The sequence below is a fragment of the Rhagoletis pomonella genome, unplaced genomic scaffold, assembly GCF_013731165.1.
Source record: "Rhagoletis pomonella isolate Grant_MI unplaced genomic scaffold, Rhpom_1.0 Rhpom_scaffold_00007, whole genome shotgun sequence".
NCBI classification, from domain to species: Eukaryota; Metazoa; Arthropoda; class Insecta; order Diptera; family Tephritidae; genus Rhagoletis; species Rhagoletis pomonella.
Window position 1 is genome coordinate 54,513,568 of NW_023458561.1, and position 20,840 is coordinate 54,534,407.

Below are 20,840 nucleotides of genomic sequence, written 5' to 3' on the forward strand. Positions count from 1 at the left end.
ACTAAGTTTCGGTACGTATATGAGTTTCGAAATGTCTTGTCAAATTGTTCTTTTTAGTTAGCCTATAAACACACACACACATATGTATATTATTTTAATTTTATTACCCTGTGCTTTGTTCTTCGCATTTGTGTGTTGATGTCAATGGCCTGGCATCCGATGCGATTTAACTCACTTTGATATATTTATTTTAGCATCGCTTTCGCATATGAATACCAACAGTTAATTTCTCTTGCTTTGCAGCGTTTTTGATTATACATATTTTATATTTAATTTAGCCTTTCTTATTTTACAGATTTTTTACATTACATATGTAATTTGTGTTAAAACAGTTTAAATGTGTTGGCAAAATTATTGATGTTTTGTATGGAAAATGGCAGTTTAGTTTGCTGTTAGATAAACCTATTTATAACATATATAAATATATTTCTTTATACATGTGTACGTATGGATGTATGCACGTAAGAAATAAATGCACTAGTTGTTGTCACGTAGCATAATCATGGCGTATTGTCACATGTACTACATATTAGGATACCCCCTAAATAAACTCTTTTTGAAATGTGAAACGCCGTACACTAAGGGTATAAGTATTAAAATCAATCAGTAGCGTAGTTGAAGGTGAATTTATGTGGCGCTGGTTAGGTAAAGTGCTAGACTTTTATAAAAAAAATATAAACATTAACCAAACAAAAGAAAAATAGCCAAACCTAGTCAAAATGTCACTTGACTTAATCAGTTGACCACAAGTGTATGAATGTGGGTTGTCACCGCTCTGCATGTTTGTTACATATATGTACACTTACATATACACTCTAAAAAATCTGTTTAAACAGCAGATCTGTATTTTGTAGCGTGTACACACGTTTGTAGTAAATGTACGCACACTACAGCAGCTATATTACACTCTAAAAAGTCCGAAATTTAAACAAACTATACGTTGAATAATCGAGCATGTAATTTCGCGAATAATAAGGTAGGAAATCGGTAAACTGCCTTTTTGGCTAGGGAATTTGCACACTTTTTTTTAGAGTGTATATACTCAGATGTGGATATTTAAATACCTCCGTGCTAAATTTTGTTATGAAAATATTATTTTTAAATACGAACATTTTCAAAAGATTATCAAATATAAAGTATTAATTTTTACTATGCATTATTTCTCTCAGTGTAGTTGCAGAAGGTTGACATTTGACATTTTAATTAAAATGCAGAAAAAAATTTTCAATTTGGTTGATATCGTGTGGCTCCGCCAAAGGTTTGAAAATCCGATTAAAACAAATGCGAAAATGGGAAAGCCGCGTAATATCTTTTTGAGAGAGTTTCTAGATATTTGTTGGCATATGTTTGTTTGTTGGCCACTATCAACGCTCAAAAAATTACGTAAACCCTATAAAATGTCGAAAATCTTAAGTCTCTTCATGCATTGTCTGCGAAGTTAGGGTTTTTTTTTTTAATGAGAAGGCATTTCAGCTCTCGATTTGAGCTTCTTTAAAATGAAGCCCTCTCAAGCTACGTGCAAAGGTTTCTCAATCTCAAATTCACTTGCAACCGCAGGATCCGCCCGAAGGCTGCTTTCCTCACATCAACCCGATCATCTACAACCTTTGCCAGCAAAATATTTTCAGACCTTCTGAACTACTTCTATTGACTTTTCAGCCATATAGTTTGAGTACTTGAATATTCGCCATATATGAATTGAGTGAAAGCTAATGCCGACGAAGGTCCAAATACGGGATAATGGTTTTCGCTTCGGGTTCCTATTTTTTTCGCTTACCCAACTAAAAGGCTAAGTTCCTTTTAAAATAAAAATCTTAAAAAAAAAAACTTAGCAAATTTGACTGGGATGGGTAAAGGGAAAATATAATTAAGAACACACGACTTCGATTCAAAAAATACAACTTTATAGATCGTTTAATGATTGTTTTTCTTTAAGCGGATTTTCAAACTTTGGACGAAACCAAATGATATCAACCAAATTGAAATTTCGTTTTTGCATTTTTATTAGAATGTCGATTTTTATCTTTCTGCAACTAAGGCGCTTTACATTTCAAAAAAAAAGTGTACTTATGAGCTACCCTAGTACATGTTCGGCATATGTTAAGTCTTTTTTTGGTATTTAAAAATTAATGCAATTGTTCGTTTAAGTATTTTTGTAAAAGCAGACGGTCGCATCGGTTTTGTTTTTAATTTACATTAAGCTGCATTTTTCAAAAATTCATTTTCCGACCGAGTTTGAGAATGCAAAAGAAAAAATTTAATGTCGTTTGTCCCTTAAGCTTTCGGCTACGAATTGCGCTCCCATCCTCCATATTTTCCCAATTTAGTGCCAAATGTTTCTTGTTACCAAAGCTGAAGAAGACATAGCTTGCTGGTAAGGGGATTGGCTAACATGAAGACTTCATAGCTGACACAAGCACATTTTGAGAACCTTAAGGAAACATTTCACTCGGAGGAGATTAATATGTAATATCAGGCCAAAGGGAGGCCAAGTAGAGAAGCTTAACAACTTCTTGGTGAAAAACTTTCTTTTTTTCCCAAAAAATTATTTAGTTATCGAACTCCCCTAGTACGTTTAAAGTTTTTCAAAGATACGGGAGAGTAAAAAGGGAATATTTCTAAAATTTTTTTAGAATGACCTAAAGGTTGGATTTAAACAGATAGTCCGTATAGGTATGAATGCACCATTGCCGTCACGTAGCAAGCGCCGTATTAACAAATACAAATACATATAAACCAAATAAATTTTTGTTAACTTGTTTTTTAGCTAGAAATGATTCAAAACCATATTTATGAATTACTACGTGAAAACTGTAGGGGGAGGGTGATCTTGGAATATTCTACGCGAGGTCACCGGGGGGGGGAGGGAGGTTAAAAATTGCAAAAAGTGGGTCACGAAGTATGGGTACGTTCCCTAACTGCCAGGTGCGAAGATAAGTATAGTATACATATTAAATTTTGATGAATAATTTTTTATTTTTCCGAGTTATAAAGCGTTTTAGAGTGTCAGACCAATACTGCTCCACGGCGCTTTGGTGTAGTTGAAGGCAGCAAAAAAGTGCTCATACCTCGGGCCAATGGAGAAGGTTAAGCGCATCGCAGGGCTGTGCATCACGGCAGCGCTGAGGTCCACTCCAACGGCTGATCTTGAAAAAATTCTCAGTTGACCGCCCATTGACCTATTTGCGGAAAAGCGTGCTATTCAATTCGCAGGCAGATTGATGGCCTTAAGGGAATTCCATTTCAGAACCTTTGAGCACAAAAGCACAATTGGGGCGGGAATCACAGGCAGCACGGTCTACATGGCACCTAGCTTTATGTGGGAACGAAAGCTTCGCGCAGTGATTGAGGAGGAGGAGGGATAGCGCAAAGGAATGAAACGTAGCCGCAGATTCCCAAACCTTTTCACGGAAGGATCTAAAATGGTAACGGGAGTGGTAGCCGGGATTTATTTCCGGGAACTGAACGTTTGCCAGTACGCTTATCGCTTACCATTGCAGCATTTTTCAAGTAGAGCTTTTAGCAATGAAGAGAGGAAGCCTACCCCGAAAGTACAATCAATTCAAAAGTAAACCTAAACGTAGACAATCAGGCGGCAATTAAGGCATTTACCACATATAGCATTTCATCCATAAACATCCATTGACAGGCTAGCCGCCGACAGAAGGCCACATATCTATTGGGTGTCCGGCCACACGGAAATAGAGCGTAATGCAATAGCAGGTGAGACAGCCAAGAACGCCACAAGTCGGACTATATACTTATACAAACATATCGATGGTCCTGTGTAATAACGACACAATTCAAAATTTAAAAAATAAAAACGCTTACTACTTTAAGTGGATCAGGTCACGAATCTTTGCTCGGCCCATGTCTAATCTTTAGTACTTACTTTAGAAATCCTTGCTGCTCACTTTAGTAAGGTATGAAAATGGATTGGACAAGGATTAGTGACAAGACAGTAGTAATAGTTTTTATTTTTTGAATTTCGAATTGTGTCGTTATTACAGAGGACCATCGACATTTATATATGTAAATATGAACAAATTCTACAATAACATGTTATTTGAATTTTTAAAATAAAATACGGAGTATTTTTCCCAGTCACACTCATAAATACTTAAATTATAACATTTAAACCTTAAAATTCAAGAAGTAGTGGTTTTCAGCTGCCAAAATAAGTACTCAGAAAAGTTTCGCCTACTATTAAATCTGCATTTAAGCTATCATTAGTTCCTCCATCGCCCTTCAATCGTAGGCAAACCACCATTTATCAACCGATTAAGTAATTTATTGCCACATAAACTTCGCTTTTATGCGACCATTGCCATAGATTTATGCCAGCATTGTGATAGCTTGCAGCAAAACCGCTTGTTGCCATTCAAAGCGGAATAACTAATGAATGTAGAAACGCGATTCTTCAACAAAATAGGCAATTCAGAAGTAGGGAACGTCATTTATAGTATACATGTTGCAAATCGCGTGTTAAACCAATGACGAAATTTCGCTTTGCATATCTACTTGAAAGGACCTAAGACATGCTGAAGTCCTTGCAGAGCCTCTGTGAATGCACGTAACATTACATATGTATGTGTGTATGTGAGCTTTTTTTTTTAAGGAATACTGGTTTAGGGTGACTTGAAGAATGAACAACGGTACACTGGTACCATTTATACGTTAGTCTGAGTAGTATCGACTAAGTCGAAATGGTTAAATGCAATTACTTACAGATATATTTGTATCTTTGTACACATTGTATGCTTTTGTTTGAGTGAGTGTGTAACACCTATTTGCATTTCAATGAAAAACGAAAATTGTTATCCACTTAAGTTGAATTGTGGCAAGGAGTCGCTGCTGAAGCGTAGCCATTTTTTAAACTGACGCGTGGTATGCTAAAAAAGCTCTGGTTAAGCAAGCAAGAGAGTCCTTTTCCACTCGTGTGCTGCTACGCCAGTGACGCGAAGAAGTTACTTAAAATCACAGGAAGACTTAATAAATCGAAGTTTAAGTGGATCGCCATGCTTAGTGATGTAAGGTGGTTAGTTCAGTCTACGCGAAATGTCTGCCCTCATAAGGAATACAAAGAAAGATATTCGAAATTGTGGTACATACACATTTATGTTAGAAACTTTCGAATAAAACTAAACAGCCACAAGTAAATGACGAAATAACTTTAATCAAGTTGCCATTGCGTGATGCGCCTGTGTATATGCTAAGGAAAATTAATGCCACCAGAAAGCAGAAAAATGCAAATTTGTCGGTCGGTCAGTAGCCAGTACTGCTTCGAGGTCTTTGTTCGATTTGTGTGTTTTTTTTTTCATTTTAGTTTTCCACATTTTTCTCGCTATGTTTGCGGACATGCGCCGCCCTTACAAATACATATGTACATATGTCTACACAACCATATCCTTGCATGCGTATGTACATTCGTGTTTGCGCCTTGATAAAAACGCGTACTTAGCTTAAATAAACATACCAACATACTTCACTAGTTACTTTAATCAAATAAGCATAGAGCTTAACTAGTTTAGCTTATGTACATAGACTACTCACAAATTAGCGCCGCACCGATGCTGCTGCTGCCGCTACCACAATTGTCGCCGACGCGGCCACCTTCGCCTGTGGCATACATTGTATCGTACATTGGCAGCTGCACCGTCGGCAACCACTAAAAGTACATGACCACATCACTTACGCCGGCCGCATATCAATTGCCTTGCTGCGTCACCAGCTTGCCTGCAGCTACGACGCCACTACCACCGCCAACGCCTAGATGCGCACTGCTTGGCAGCATGCCGGGTTCGCCCGCCTCCGCATACAGACAGGAGCCTTCGCTGCACGAACAGGTGTCGCCTTCGCGTGAGCTGTTGCAGCAGTCGCTGCAATTGCGATGATCGCCAAGCACCTCATAGCCGCAGGACGAGCTGCCGCCTAGCGTGCTTGTGTTGCCATTGCCGCCGCCGCCGCCGCCGCCGCCACCGCCGCCGTTGCCTTTCAGCATGTGTTCACGCTCTGCGCACTCGTTGATATCCGCATAACCACCATTACTATTGCCGCTACCCCCGCCACCGGCACCGGTTTGCTTTTGACAGCGGTAGTTGCCTTTGCCGCCGTCTTGGCTGCTTTCTGAGCGCATGGTGTCATTGCCGTTGCCCGCGTGCGCGGCCGCTGCCGCCGCTGCTGCTGCATGCGTGTGATGCTGATGCGCGTGCATATGTTGATGGTGCTGTTGGTGTGCGTGCGGATGGTTGTGCGTATGCGTGTGCGAATGTGAGTGCCGCGAATGGTCAGAACACTCGGAGGAACATTGATAGATTGGGTTGGCGCCACCGGCATTGGGTGGCAGATGCGCCTGCAGGGGTTGGTACCAACCGTCACCGGGTGGTGGCAGTGGCTGGAGTGGCGAAGCGAGCGCATCACAGCTATTGCAGGCTCTGTAACCAAAACGAGAAGAGCGAATATTAAATTACAATTGCAGTGCGCACAGTAACTTGGTTGCATCATTGCAACAACAGAAGAGCAAAGTAATTGGCCTACGCCGTTGTACGGGTACTTACCGGCCATTGGAACAGCGGGAATTGTGCGTGCCCGACGGCTGATACTCGCTCATTGCGTGTCTGGGCGCCGGGTAGTGGATATGTATGTTGCGTGGCGGTAATTGTGCGGTGCCTGCGGCGCCGGGGGGAAAGTATGGCGGTAGTGGTGGAGGATGTTGGCCGGTCGGTGTAATTTGGTAGCGATTCTGTGCGCCGCCCACGCAGGGCAAAGGGTTGTTGTAGTAATTCTCTGTTGGCCGCGAGGCAACGCACTGTGGTGCCACACCCCACGTCGAGAAACCGCCCGAGGAGCTGCTGTGTATGGATGAATTCAAAGCGCTGGAGGAGCGAGGAGAAGTAAAATGCAATTCTTATTTAATTAAAATGAAATTAACGTATAGTTTAGCAGTAATTAAACAAAAAGGCTGCTTCCTGCAAGGTTTAAGAAAATCAAAGTAGTTTGAAACTTACCTTTGATGTGTGGACACACCTGAACCACCGCTCTTGGAGCTTTTACGCGAAGACTGTGGTGAGCCAGGCGCATATATGACGCCTACTGCGCCGTTGCCTCCGCCGCCGCCGCTGCAACCGCTGGGTAGCGGTGGTGGATGCTCCGGTGGTGGTGGCAAGAATTCTGACCAATTAAATTGCTCTGTCATTTAATTTTTTATTTTTTTTGCAAGTTAATAAGACAACAGCAATAACGACATAGAACATCAAATGATTTTTTCAGCGCAAAGTATATGTGAGGAGCCGGAAGTTGGAGAGGACATGAAATTGTAGAGAACATTTTAAATGGCAATTAATACTTCGCTTATATGCAAGCATTCATACATAAATTTTGTTAATTAAAAAAAATCAAACAAAATTAATTATATGCATTTTGATCTTTGTATCTTCGTAAAAACTGAATGATTACACCGTGCGACAGTAAATTTTACACGCAAAAAAAATCAATACATTCGAAAAACTGTGAGCCAAATATAGAAGAACTGCGTTTCTAGTTTTTCTCTCTGACGTCAGAATTTTTTTTTAAAGACTTTGAAATTCGAAAAATATGATTTCTTCAAAAAAATAATTCCTTTTTTTAATTCATTGCAATGTGGAAAAATGTTATGGGTATCAAATTAAAGAAAACATTTTGTAGAATTAAAGCCGGTTAAGCATAAGGACGATTATCTTTCGAAAATGTCCTTTTAAAATTTTATCCTTCAATATCCTTGAAATGTTGCGATAATTATTTAAAAAAAAATTATATATTAAGGACTAATGTAGCTCGACCACATCCTCTTTATTAACTTAAAAAATAAAATTAATTAGAAGAGCATTTTCAATACTTATTCATCATTGCTAACCAAAAAAAAAAAATTTAATTCTGCAGAGTTTTCTTTTCCATTTGGTACCCATATTTTGATTCTATATTGAACTGAATTTTTGAATTAATCATATCTTTGAGACTACAAAGTCCTTTAAAAATTTTCTTACGGCAGAGAGAAAAACTAAAAACGCAGTTCAGCTATATTTGGCCCACAGTTTCGTGAGTATATTGATTACTTCGTGTGTTTCGATCTATTTTTCATTTTTGTCGCACGGTGTTATCAATAGTAATCCAAGACCAGGTTATTGCAGCAAAATATTATTTTAAACTAGGAGCGCCAGTTACTGTCGAAACATAACCGTTTTTCTAGTTTTTTAAGAGCTTTGGAAAGAGTTTCCAACTCAGCAAATCGTTCAACTTATTTATGAGGTACAAAATTACTTATCAGAAAATCTTCTGCTTAGGAACTAAAACGTGACTACAATTTTGACGTAGAACACGTCTTACGTTTCGATATGGAGGCTAAGCTTAAATGTTGTAGTTGTAATTTTTAGAGCTTCACGAAAACGCCTACTGCACGAGCACTAGTGAAGCGATTTCAAAGAAAAGTATGGCGTTTCAAAGTTATGTTCCCAAGTCTATCAACAAATGCATTCCTCTAAGTAACCAATTAGGTTTCTGTCGTAGAAACAACGGTAAATACTGGCTTATTTTGGGGTCTGTTTTGAGCCTTTAAAGTGATCCAGCAACTTATGATTTGCAAATATAACTTACATTTTCGGGATATATGCATGTTCTTTGGAGTACTAGAAATATTATCGTGTACAAATTTTACATAAATTCAACAAATATTGAGCATTTTAAGGCACCAAATTTGCAGATTTTTTTATTATCAAAATGCTCGAAAACCACTCCAATGATTTTGTTTTTGTTTTCTTTAATCAAAAACTCAAGTTTTTTCCTTTCGTTCGGTATATGGGAAGTATTGGTTGATATCTTCGAAATACGGATGTTTATTTTATTCAAATATATGGGCATAAATTATTTTCCATATAAAATCACTTCGTCATCATTTTGCAAACACGTGCATGCGTTGGAAGTGAGAGGAGACAAACAGTATGTGTGTGTAGCTATTTACATACATATGTATGTACATATATATTTGGATAATAAAAACAATAAACTCCTGCCATCCGTTCTCCTTCCCTTCCTTTCCTTAACTTTGGAAAATGTGTTTTTATTTTTATTTTATTTTTTCAAGAAATTACAGCTGAAAACACGAAAATACAAATTGAGATAAAAAAGGGATGTTAATCAACTTTTTAAAATCCTTTGGCATTTCTTCATTATTTTACCAGCTTAATCAAATGCTGTTGCTCCGATGCCCACCACTCCCAACGTTTTTAAATTTGTTGCACAGTGTATTTAAGCTTTTCAGATGAATTAGTAAAAATATTTACATATACATACATATTATGCTCATTATTTCCTTGAACAAATTTTTAAATACCTAAAATTAATTACTTATTCCCCCGAAAAGGTAAGGGACTAATTTTTTTTGTACCTGCATACACTCATACATACGAGTATCTACATATACACGATCATTAAATGCAAATCAAGATTAATAAAATATTTATGTAAACCGGATGCTATGACTCCTTTAAATTAGCTTTTTCTGCCTGCAGGCTAAGCGCTGCCGACTTTACAGAAGGAAAAAACAATTTGCCGCTGAAGTGCAGATAACTAATGCCGCATTACCGCAATTTATCAGCTGCAAATCTAGAGCAGCTTTAACGCTGCCGCAAAGCGTAAAACTGCCATCGGCTGGCGGCAGTATAAGTATGCATTTATTTCCTATTCCCCCCACATGCCACATAGCATACCGCATCGCGCACATGTTTAGCAACGTCGAGTTACTTATCCAACACTTGGAAACAGGAAACACTTCAAAGGCCAAATGCAGAATGAAATCAAAGGAGCAAAAAAGCAGGAGGCGAGAGAAGTTTTGCCGCAAGTAATTGAATTTTTAATTTTGCAAATACTGCCAACTTAGCGAAGGATAAACTGAACAAATCACGAAAGAAATAATACTGGCGGCCAGATAGGCAAAACAACTATGACGTAGAAGCAGAAATGCGGAGTAGAAAAAAATTAATGTTCGTATAACAAAGCAGTAAGAGTTCAGATCCTAGCTGCCGGGGTTGAAATTACAATGCAATCAGATGAATAAAACGTGGCAGTCCCCCAATCGGGCAGCTGTCAATAGCAATCAGTGGCAATAGAAGGCTGGTTGGCAGGAGTATTGCAGGGCAAAATTGTACGACAACATAGGGATAAACATATATACATACGTATATCTTACAACAATTGAATGTAAAAGCAAGTAAAGTTAGAAAAAAAAGTGTTCAACATAGACGAAATAAAGGATATCAAGGATATCAGATGAAAACCAAAAAATTTCGAAATCTCTTTAAGCAAATCTAATCGAGTGCGAAAACAAAAGCATTTTTACAAAGCCAATGGCAGTCTATGAATTTGTCTGTGTAAGAAGCAAAGCTAAACAAAAATGCAAGTTAGGGAACAAAAAAAAAAAGTTTGAAAGCAAAAGCATTGCTGGTAGTCAAAAATAGAACGAAGCGAAAATTGATAGCAAATCTTTAGCTAAATCGGATAAAAAGCACATACATCGTACGCGCACATATGTACATACACATTTGCTGCAACTATGCGCTTATTGCTAAAAGGATATCAATGAAAGGCACGAAATGGAATATTTTTTTGATTTAACAAGGGCAAACAAGAAGCATAGCCAGATTTATCTCCTGCCTTTTATTGTATTTACAAACATACTGATATGCTTAAATTACAAACATACATATGTATGTATGCGCTCATATGGAGAGTTTAATATCTACCTATGTATGTGAATCAAGTACGAATCGAAATAAAGGTAGAAAAATTAAATTTAAGAAAATTGTGGAATTACCGATTGCATACATTAAAAAGCAAAAATATGTAATTTCTTGCTCAAAATAGGAAAAGTCTGTATGCTCGGTATGGTCTCTGGTCGCAATCAATTGTCCGAAGGATGAATCAGCCTTGACCGAACATTCTTTGAACTGCCATCAATTTATAACTTAAGAAAGTTTTATTACATGGCAGTTGAGAAGTGCATGTGCAAAAATTTCATCAGTTTAATGAAGGACAATTTTGTACATGCAGCAGTACAAAACATGCAGTTAGGCGCGCGATGTTAGCAGTCGCGCCTTTTTATCACCCATATACCTTAGTGTATTACTTAGTAAATTTCGGTTTACTTAAAAAGCAATAACAAGAAACTAGGAAAACCAAATCGAAAAATTACTAAGGGAAGGTAGGCTGGAAATGAAATTTCGTTAGTAGCATGCAACAACGAAGCATAAAATTATAAAATTTTTAGTATAACGTTATATGTCTCATAAAATAATACGAATTACTAAGTCTATTTAAGATAACAAATTAAATTTAGTAAAAATAAAAAAAATAAACTTTAAAAGCAAACACTCGTATTTCCACAAACCTGCTGGATAAGGATGATAGTTGTGCTTGCCACTGTTTACTGGTGGCATACCAGCCGCAGTAACGCCAACGCCTACACCGCCAGCAACACATTGTGGCGTATTGCCATCTGAGTTCGGCGAGTGGGTGCCCGAATCCTGATCGGTGCTTGATGAGGATGTTTTCATGCAGGTGGTCTCCGTCGAAGAAGCGCCAACAATCATTGTTGTGGCGTATGGCGTTGGATTCTCGGGGCTCTGGGGCGCATAAAACGGGGGCGAAAAAAAGAAAAAGAAAAATACATTGAAATACAATTTCTCGACATATTTTCACTTTTAGCATAATTTAAATATTTTTTTAACATTTTTCCTTCCACGCTAGTAATTCTTTTCACACTTACCTTTCGACAGTTGTAGAAGGTGCTCATGTTGCGCGTATCCACTTCCGCATAGTCGGTGCCGCCATCTGAAGTGTAGTTGGATTGACTGTTCGCATTCGACAGCAGTTTCGTCTCACTCAAGCCGGAATCTTTGTCGGTGTCGGTGGTACGCCAGCCACGGTCAATCCACAGGCTATCCTTGCCATTAATATTAAGCGCAGTGATTTCGTTGGCACTGACTACTGCAGTTTTCGTTGCGAGTAGAGATGGGATAATGAAAGGCGAAAAAGCAGCAGCAACGCAGAAGAATATTGCAAGAAGGAAAGCAAAAAAGAAAATTGGGTGATGAAATGCGAACGTCGTGCAAAAAAAAAAAAAGATTTTCGGTGATTCGTTAATTTTTATTTTCTGCTTATTTTTATATTTTAAATACGATGGCAGAGAAGAGTATGGAATTTAACACAATTGCGAATGCAAATGATGTAAAGTAAAGATGAGGCAGCAATTAATTTTCAAGAAATGCAAGTGCATAAAAAATTGATATTAATTGCTGTGCTCCGAGAATACGTTCATACATATTGTATCACGTAAACGATTCTTATAATTAGGAGCGTGGCGGTTTTTCGATTTAATGAGGAAAAACATTGTGGAGGAAAACTTGGTTTTTTTATGGTAGCATTTAGCCATTATTTATTATGGGGAATTAACAAAGACGGCGCATAGTTATGTATGCATAACGAAAATAATGGTTAAAAATGGTACAATTTTTGTTGTAAGCCTAATTAAAATTTTCGCATTTAATACTTAATTTTGAGTGATTACCAACTTTCCGCGACATTAAACCTCTTCAAATTGTGTGTAACAAATTGCCAAAATTTTGGGTCACTGTGGCCTCTTAAGCTTCCAAAAATATTAGAAAAATCGAAACAAAATTTTGAGTATGCCCACAAAGGGAAAACTATCTTAAAAAGTAGTATTCCATCTTCATTAGCTCATGTTCAGCAGGCGGATTCCAACATTAGTTATAGTTTTTTTTTGATCGCCAAAAATCTCCAAATTGAACAGCAGGCGCGCCTAACAACATGACACATCTAGTTAAGTGCTCCTCATACCGCGAGATGTGGCTGATTACCAGGGCTAGGAAATAACTCTTAACCGAAAACACATATTGAATTTTCTCGGATACTTATCATATTGCTCAGTCACATAAAAGTTTCTCTCGGATAGATATACAAATGCCCGCATTATTCTGTTTGCCCACTGAGATTTACATTTAATTTCAAGAAATAAATCTCTTTCTCTGGGATTTATATTTTATTTCAAGAGAGATGAGATTAATTTATAATGGATGCTTGTTTTCGAGTTTTAAGTGAGAGGAATAATATTTATCGCATATAAATGGAGCTACCAATAGAAAACTTTAAAAATTATGTTTTATTTTGTTATTTGCAGCATTGAAGAAAAATAGAGTAGAAAAGTAAGACTAATGCCGAATTTCCACTAGGCATTGAAATGACAAAAAACTTATGCCATTTAAAAAAATGCCAAGTGGAAATGAACTTAATGAACTTAATTTTTTTAATGTAATGACAAGATTATTTTTTAATGCCCGACTTTGTCGTTTGTCATTTCTGCCATTTATTGCCTAGTGGAAATCCAGCATAATAGATTATATCTCGATAATTGAATTTTTCAATTTCGTTGTAAATGGCGACAAGTTGGTCAGCTATTCTGTCTGGTTCATCATGTAATTTTGGGCATACTCCATATACCAGAGGTAAAGGGTAATATATGTATAACCGGATAGTGGTATCTTTATCCGGGTACCCAGGAAGAAGGTTATCTTTATCCGGGTAATTTATTAACCGGTTATATTTGTCCGGTTGCCCAAGTAGTAGGTTATCTATATCTGGGTACCCGGATTTGGTATTATCATTATCCGGTACCAGGATAGAGGGTTATATTTGTCGGGACCCGGATAGTGGGTTATTTTTCCCGAGTACCCTGGTCGGTGGTTACCTTATCTTTATTAAATTATCTTTACACGGGTACCCGGATGTAGTGTTATTTTTTTCCGAGTACCCGGGTTAGCGGTTATCCTAATAACGACAAAGATAACCGTCTTTTTATTTCGAATCGATAAAGGTTTCTCTCTGAGATAAACTAAAAAACTACTAAAAAGGTTGCGGTTAATCTCCGACTGATACTTTATGTCTCCTTCGATAAGAGTTATTATGCGACCATTTGAATTGGTTAATAATTATCTTCGATCTCTGCTGGTTACGCATTGCGTATGTTAATTTTTCAAGTTGTAAACTTGTAGACCCCACTCATTTTTAATTTGTTAATAGTGGCGACGAAAATTTTGTGTAGCGATTGTCAGAATTCCACTGCTGGTCTTAAGAGGTTAAATTTAATTAAACATTGTATATTATACTCACCACTCAAATGACCAAGCTCCTTGGTAAGCTTGTGACGCCGCTTAAAGAATACCATCACACCGACGGTGACGAAGAATATGGCTAGCAGAAAGACTATTACCAATACCATAAACCAAGTCTGATGCACTACATTCGATGATTTATGATGTGTTGTTGTGGTGGCCGCATCGTCCGGCATGCCAGCTGGATGATAAGCATAGTGACTGCCATCGGCACCCGGGCTACCAGGATGGCCATGACTACCGGCGATGCCACTATGTGAGCCGCTGGGATGAGCGCGTGGTGGATGCACTAAGTGTGTGGGATCCATGAACAAGGAGACCTAGGAAAATTCAGAAGAAGCAATGAATGAGTGAACTAGAATGGGGATACATAATTTAGTGCAATTTAATTAAGTTAAAATAAGATGTTTAGTGGATATTGTCAAAAAATAGACTTTAAAGTTAGTTAAAGTTAAAGTCACTTCGGGCTACAAATTTACTAGTAAAGAGAGAGCAAACACTGCTGAAAAATAACAGAAACTAGCACAAACTTTACTTGAAAACGAAATTTTATGTAAGGAGTGCCATTTGACAGTTTCACTATTTTTCTTTCTTTTCATTGAGTAGATCGTGGAACAAACCTGTAGTGTAAATTTTTAAAATTTTGTGCGAGTACAAGTATTTGAGTGTACGATTTTTTGCTCTCTATTTGTACTTAGATATATGTATTTTTTTTATCTCAAATACTCACTGGCTCCGCGTAGGGCCCTTCGCCCGCTTTGGTGTATGAATTCAAACGCACATTGTAGGTTGCGCCTGTGGTGAGGTTGTTGAGCAACACTGAAGTAGTTGTAGCGTTCAGCGTCATATTGGCTAACACCTTGAACGTATTACCAGCGGTGACCTGGAGAAGAAGGAAATACAAATTTATTAAAAATTTAAAAATATTGAGTAAAGTGAAAATCATACGATTTCTACATTTGTACAGATTTGTACATTTTGGCAGTCACAGAGTGGTGTTGTTTAAAAATTTGAGTTCAACTTAATACAAGAATTTCCCAACAACACCACTCTGTACCTGCCAAAATGTACAAATCTTTACAAATGTATAAATCGTGTCATTCCTGCTTAAAATTAATAATTTTAGTTAACCAATGACAAGTTAACAGATCTAGTAAATTTTAAAAATACATCATTTTTTAACAAAGTAAAAATTGATTTCTACTTTGTCAATAGGATACATTCTCACATACTCTAGCATTGGTCACAATCACTTCACTTCACAATTCTAGCAAATATAGTTGAAAGACATTAGGCTAGATAGTTTGAAAGATTTTGTTTATTCAGGCACGAGAGTCTTACTCCCTTGCTATATTTCATGATGAAAATCTCTTTTGACAGAAATACAGATAAATAAGTATGGCTATAATTTAGCTCGCACTGGTCCAACAAAGTGAATCGAGAGAACCGAGGCAGCGGAGTTTTTTTTATTTGTTTTTATAAAATAATTTTATTTATTTTTATTACATTTATTTTACTTTTCAGATTTCATTAAAAATTCGTTTAATTTTTAGGTATTTATTTTAAATATTATCTAATTTTTCTTTTTTAGATTTCATTTTGAAAAGAAAAATATTGTACTTTAATTTTTGTTAAATATTTAGCAACATTCATTTGGTATTTTATTATTATTTTTTTTAATTATTTTCATTTAATTTTCTTTACACTTTTAGATTGTTGTTTAAAAAAAGAAAAATGTATTTTTGTAATTTCATTAGATTTTGAAGAACTTTTTCTTTTTTTAAGTTAATTTTCTTATAATTTTCAGATTATATAATTTTAAAAACAAAAATATTTTTTAAATTTGATTAATTTTCAAGAACTTATTTTTTTGGTTTTTTTATTTAAACTTTTAGATTTTATTGTTTCAAAAAGAAACATATTATTTTAGTATGATTTAATAAATTTTTTAATGATATTTTTTCTTTCTTTTTTTAATTTTTTTCTAATAATTTTTAGTTATTATTGTTTTGGAAAGAAAAAACATATGTTTTTGTAATTTTATTTAATTTTTAGAAAACTTAAGGCCGTTTTCTGAAGTAACCTTTTAGTTTAAAGCTCACTTTATATTTAAAGTAAAGCTATGTCTAAAGATAAGCATTTCTATTATCGGTTTATGACGTATGTATGTTCCTTGGTTGTAATTTAAAACGGAAAATAAAATGCTTTACTTTAGACACAATCATAAATTTTAATGCAACCTTTTAATATAAAGTGATCTTTAAAGTTAAAAGTTACTTGGGAAAACGGCCCTTAGTGGTAAAAAAAATATCCTAGTTAGCAGATCTTTCAGTTAGTCTTTCGAAAGATAGAAAATAGAATTGACCATTGCCTTTTTAGAAACTCGTTTTATGATTTTAATATTTTTAATTTAATTGTTTTATTTTTTTTAGTTTAATTTTGTCTTAATTTTTAGCTTTTTTATTTTTAACAAAAAATATAAATATATATATTTTTTTTATTTAATTGTTATTTCTAGCAAACACTAATGGCTTTTCTTTTCCACAAAAAATGCTGCCTTCTCACTGCCCTCTCCTAGGTAGGTATTTGTGCGTAAGGGGGCACTGAGAAGGCATCATTTTTCGGTAGAAACGCCATAAGACCTCCTCGTTAGCAGATCAGTTGAAGCCCTGTATTTAAGTATATATTGCAGCATAAATTGATATGCATACATTCATCGGTATATTTATATGCATACGGCGGAAGGCATAAGTACATATATTTAAGTACAAAAAATATATATGTTTATCAGAGCCCCTTTTAATATCATAGGCATTATTTGGAAGAACAAATAACCTTTGCTTAAGGAGAAGAAACGTGAATAAATTCACAATTCAAAGCCAAAAAAAACATGAAAAAATGTCGTAAGAAATCAGAAAATTTGATTTGTGAAATTTCGAAATTAGGAAGATTCGCTTCGTTTATTCCAAGTAAAACGAAATTTTAGTCCTCCAGGTTTCTGTAAAAAATTTCATATGCCGGGTTATTTGGTATAATTACGAGAAGTTATGTATAAATTTACTTTTAGTTTTAACTTGCGCTTTATTTTAGGCTTTCGCTATGGTTCACATTTCCTAATAATAAAACTGCTACGGCAATGGAATATATTTTAATACAAATAACTAATATTTTCTCCTACAGAACGAAAATTCCTAAACTCCCTAAAATTTATCAGAAAAATGCTCGCACGTTCATAGATACGTAATTGAATTAAAATGCAATTTCATTCAGTTTTTATTAAATTTATACAACTCTCAAATTCAAACAGTTATCAACGTTTTGCTGTTAACTGAATGAAATTCGATCGAATTAAAAAGAAAATTTAAGTTCAGCAAAATACCAAACATTTTTTCAGAAATATAGCAACAGTAAATGTTAAGAGACAAAAGAGTTTCATGTTTCCACACGTTTTTTATTTACATAAATTTTCTAATCTCCAAATGCGCAGAGTGTTGAATATTTATAAAGCATAAAAATTTAATTAAAAAAATGTGATATATCCGTGCTACTTTAGCGTGTATTGAAATTTCAATACAAATCATATATCATAATCATAGCGTTAAAATTCAGTACACGTTCGAATTTATGTATATGCATGTATGTTTATATATTATGGCGCAAAAGTTTTCAAATTAATTTTTCATAAACTTCATACATTCGTGCGACCACAAAATTACATTTACAATGGCAGTGCGGGTTACGAAAAAACTTAAATACAAAAATAAAAACAAAATAAAATATTAATACTAGTATGAAAAAAAAAACAAAAAAGACTGTGTGAATATTCAAGCTTTTACATACATATGTGCATTTCCACACCTTTACACGCCGTGTCATAAATATAAGCGCACCAATTTTTTTTTTATTTTTTATATATATTTTTTTTCTGTTATTGAAGATTAGTTGTTTTTTTTTATTAAAGCATAGTTTGTTCTTAAACGAAAATCATAATAATAATTAATTATTTAATAAATAGCGAAGATTTACAAGGAGATATTTATTTAATTGCAAAAGAAATAAATCTAATAATTTTTCAATCAGTAAAATAATTTGACAAAAAGTGCAGAGCTTTTAAGGAATCGAAATTCAATGCAAAGTAATCAACTGCCGAACACTGCATTCATCTATTTATAACAAATACAAGTTTCGAAGTTTGTGCAATATCAAAGAAAAATCAATAAAACTTTCTCAAAAATTTTGAGTATGCAATTTTGTAGTACATTAGAATTTAGCAAAATAAAGTGTAAATTTGGGGTAGTTTGAACTTGCTACAGATTTTTAGGTTTTTTGTTTTTGTTGACGGCGTTGCGCCCTTTCTTCCATATAAAGAATGTTCGAGAATTTTTTAAATGAAAGAAAAAGATCAACACCTTCAAACAAAAAAAAAACAAATTAACAAAAATCAATGGTAAGCTCTAGGTACTTTCGTTACATTATACTAAAAAGCCCGACATTTTTTCGAAAGTTTTTTTTTTTTTAGTTTGAAATTTGAATTAATACAGTTTTTAAAGAATAAAATGTGGTGCATGCTACACTTATAATTATGACACGTGGTGTATGCACATTTGTTTGTAGAAATTTATGTATGTATACAGGGCACTTACCTCTATTTTATAGCCCAACAAGTTGCCGTTATGATGCTGCGGCGGCGGCGGTGACCAACGCACCCAACCCGCTGTCAGGTTATACATGCCAATCTGGATGTTGTCCGGTGGCGCTGAGGGCACTGTAAAACAAAAAAGAAGGTAAATGCGGGAAAGTTTAAAAAAGTTGCATGCATGTACATTAGGGTGGTCCAAAAATAAATGTGGATAAAAACAGTTTAAAATGTTAAACGCTCACATCCTAGGATTTTTCTAAATGGAAAAAAATAATATCAGAAGAATATTTTAAGCAGTAATGGTATATAATTCTTTAAAATCAATATTTTTTGATCGGAAAACTTTGTCGCTCTTTAAGAGACTTCCAATATAATACCCAATTGTTAATTTATTAATTTGTTAACATTAACTATTTTTTATAAGTCTCTCAAAAACCCTAACCATTTAAACAAAAACTCTAGGGGTGAGAGCTTAATATTTTAATATTTTTTTTGTCACCCTAATGCACATGTGTGGTTGCAAGAAGTTGTGGGTACGAGTTTATTTGTAGCTGCCTGCAAGCGAGTAAACGCCATCGAACATACATAAATATGTATTACTAATGAAAAGCCTCAACATTAAATATTGCATATGTGTAGGCGTCAGTGCACCTTGTAAAATACACAGAGAGCGCTAACACCGATGCGGCCGGAAGAACTGAGCGCAAATACACATATTTGCATGTGTGTTTGCTGCGCACGTGAATAAGTGAAAAAAATTGGTATTTTACAGGAAAAGCTGATGGTGAAAAATTCCATGAAATATGCATAAATGTTTGTGTACACAAGCGAAGCGTGCTGATCTGGGGGGTGGCCGTAGCTTGAGTGCAGCAGCGTATGTGTGTGTGTTGTCGCGGTTATTGGCCCCACACCCAGACGCACACATACATCCAACCACTCATCTCAACACATATGCAACATCCAACGGCGTTATTATATTCCCACCAGCATTTCCGCTTTTGACCAGCGCTTTTTCCTTTTCCTTTAGCTGGACATATGTATGTAGATATGTGTGTGTGTATGTTTGCCTGAGTATTTTTGCAGGTGTGTTTATTTGTGGTCGGTATATATTTTTTCCATTTTTTATCAACGCACAGCTTCCGCATGCTGATTTTACAGCAGTTTTGGCCAATTAAATTCTTTAAATTGAAGTTTTTCGCAAACCTTCAGCGAAGTAAATCTGTTACCAAAAAAATATGTACTCGATCATATACTGTATTACTTTAAGCTCTTTAATATTTTTTGCGCTTACGGTAAGCAAAAAACGCGGTGAATGGTTTTTAATAAATACCGGCTAAGCTTAAAACATTTCAACTACAAATTGTTTAAGCGCAAAGTTCAACAGGCGTGACGCAGAAATTAAGAGTGCACACATTTTAGTTTAAGTATCTTGTATTGCTATTATTTTTACAAATTTTTTTTGCATGTATAATTTTCAACTCACTCACTCTGTTATTTTTAGGACATGTGATATAGGTATGTATAATAAAAGACTTAAAAAAAGCTGCGTAAATTGTAAATATTTAAAGCAAAACTAATCGAAAACCTGCGCAAACATATGTACATGCGGGAAATTTCATGCCAAGTGCAGTTGCAGGAAGTCTCTCTTAGCCTAAAAGTCTTCATGTATGCATTTAATTAAAAAAAAAAAACGCGGCCTTTTGAGCAATTCAATGTAGCGTCTAAATTAGATGTAAATTTAATTTTTTCTTATAAAACGGCGGACAGAGTATCTATGGCAGCCAAAAAAATCAAAATCGATTAGGTTCGTTCACGAATTTACAATCAAGCGTGGATTTTTGAAGTCGCTGACTACGAATCTGAAATCAAATTTCAGAAATTCGAAACGGTGGATCCAAATTTGATCTCCCATTTATAACCGAAAAGTTAATCAGGGCTATCACAGAATCCATCGTAGCTTCGATTTTCGTGAAATCTACGAAAGT

General features: G+C 35.4%; 1 protein-coding gene across 1 annotated transcript in view; it reads right to left on the minus strand.

The window, feature by feature from the left end:
• Window positions 1-4,027: 4,027 nt before the first annotated feature.
• The window catches only part of LOC118743097 (roundabout homolog 2), a 568,533-nt gene continuing 551,720 nt past the window's right edge, over window positions 4,028-20,840 (minus strand). The window contains exons 16-23 of the mRNA XM_036475600.1: window positions 18,860-18,981; window positions 14,947-15,099; window positions 14,215-14,536; window positions 11,795-12,015; window positions 11,417-11,651; window positions 7,008-7,188; window positions 6,558-6,875; window positions 4,028-6,434 (exon numbers count right to left, since the gene is read on the minus strand). Of these exons, the coding sequence (XP_036331493.1) occupies window positions 5,708-6,434; window positions 6,558-6,875; window positions 7,008-7,188; window positions 11,417-11,651; window positions 11,795-12,015; window positions 14,215-14,536; window positions 14,947-15,099; window positions 18,860-18,981 (2,279 nt within the window). The 3' untranslated portion in view covers window positions 4,028-5,707. The remainder of the gene's footprint in view (window positions 6,435-6,557; window positions 6,876-7,007; window positions 7,189-11,416; window positions 11,652-11,794; window positions 12,016-14,214; window positions 14,537-14,946; window positions 15,100-18,859; window positions 18,982-20,840) is intronic.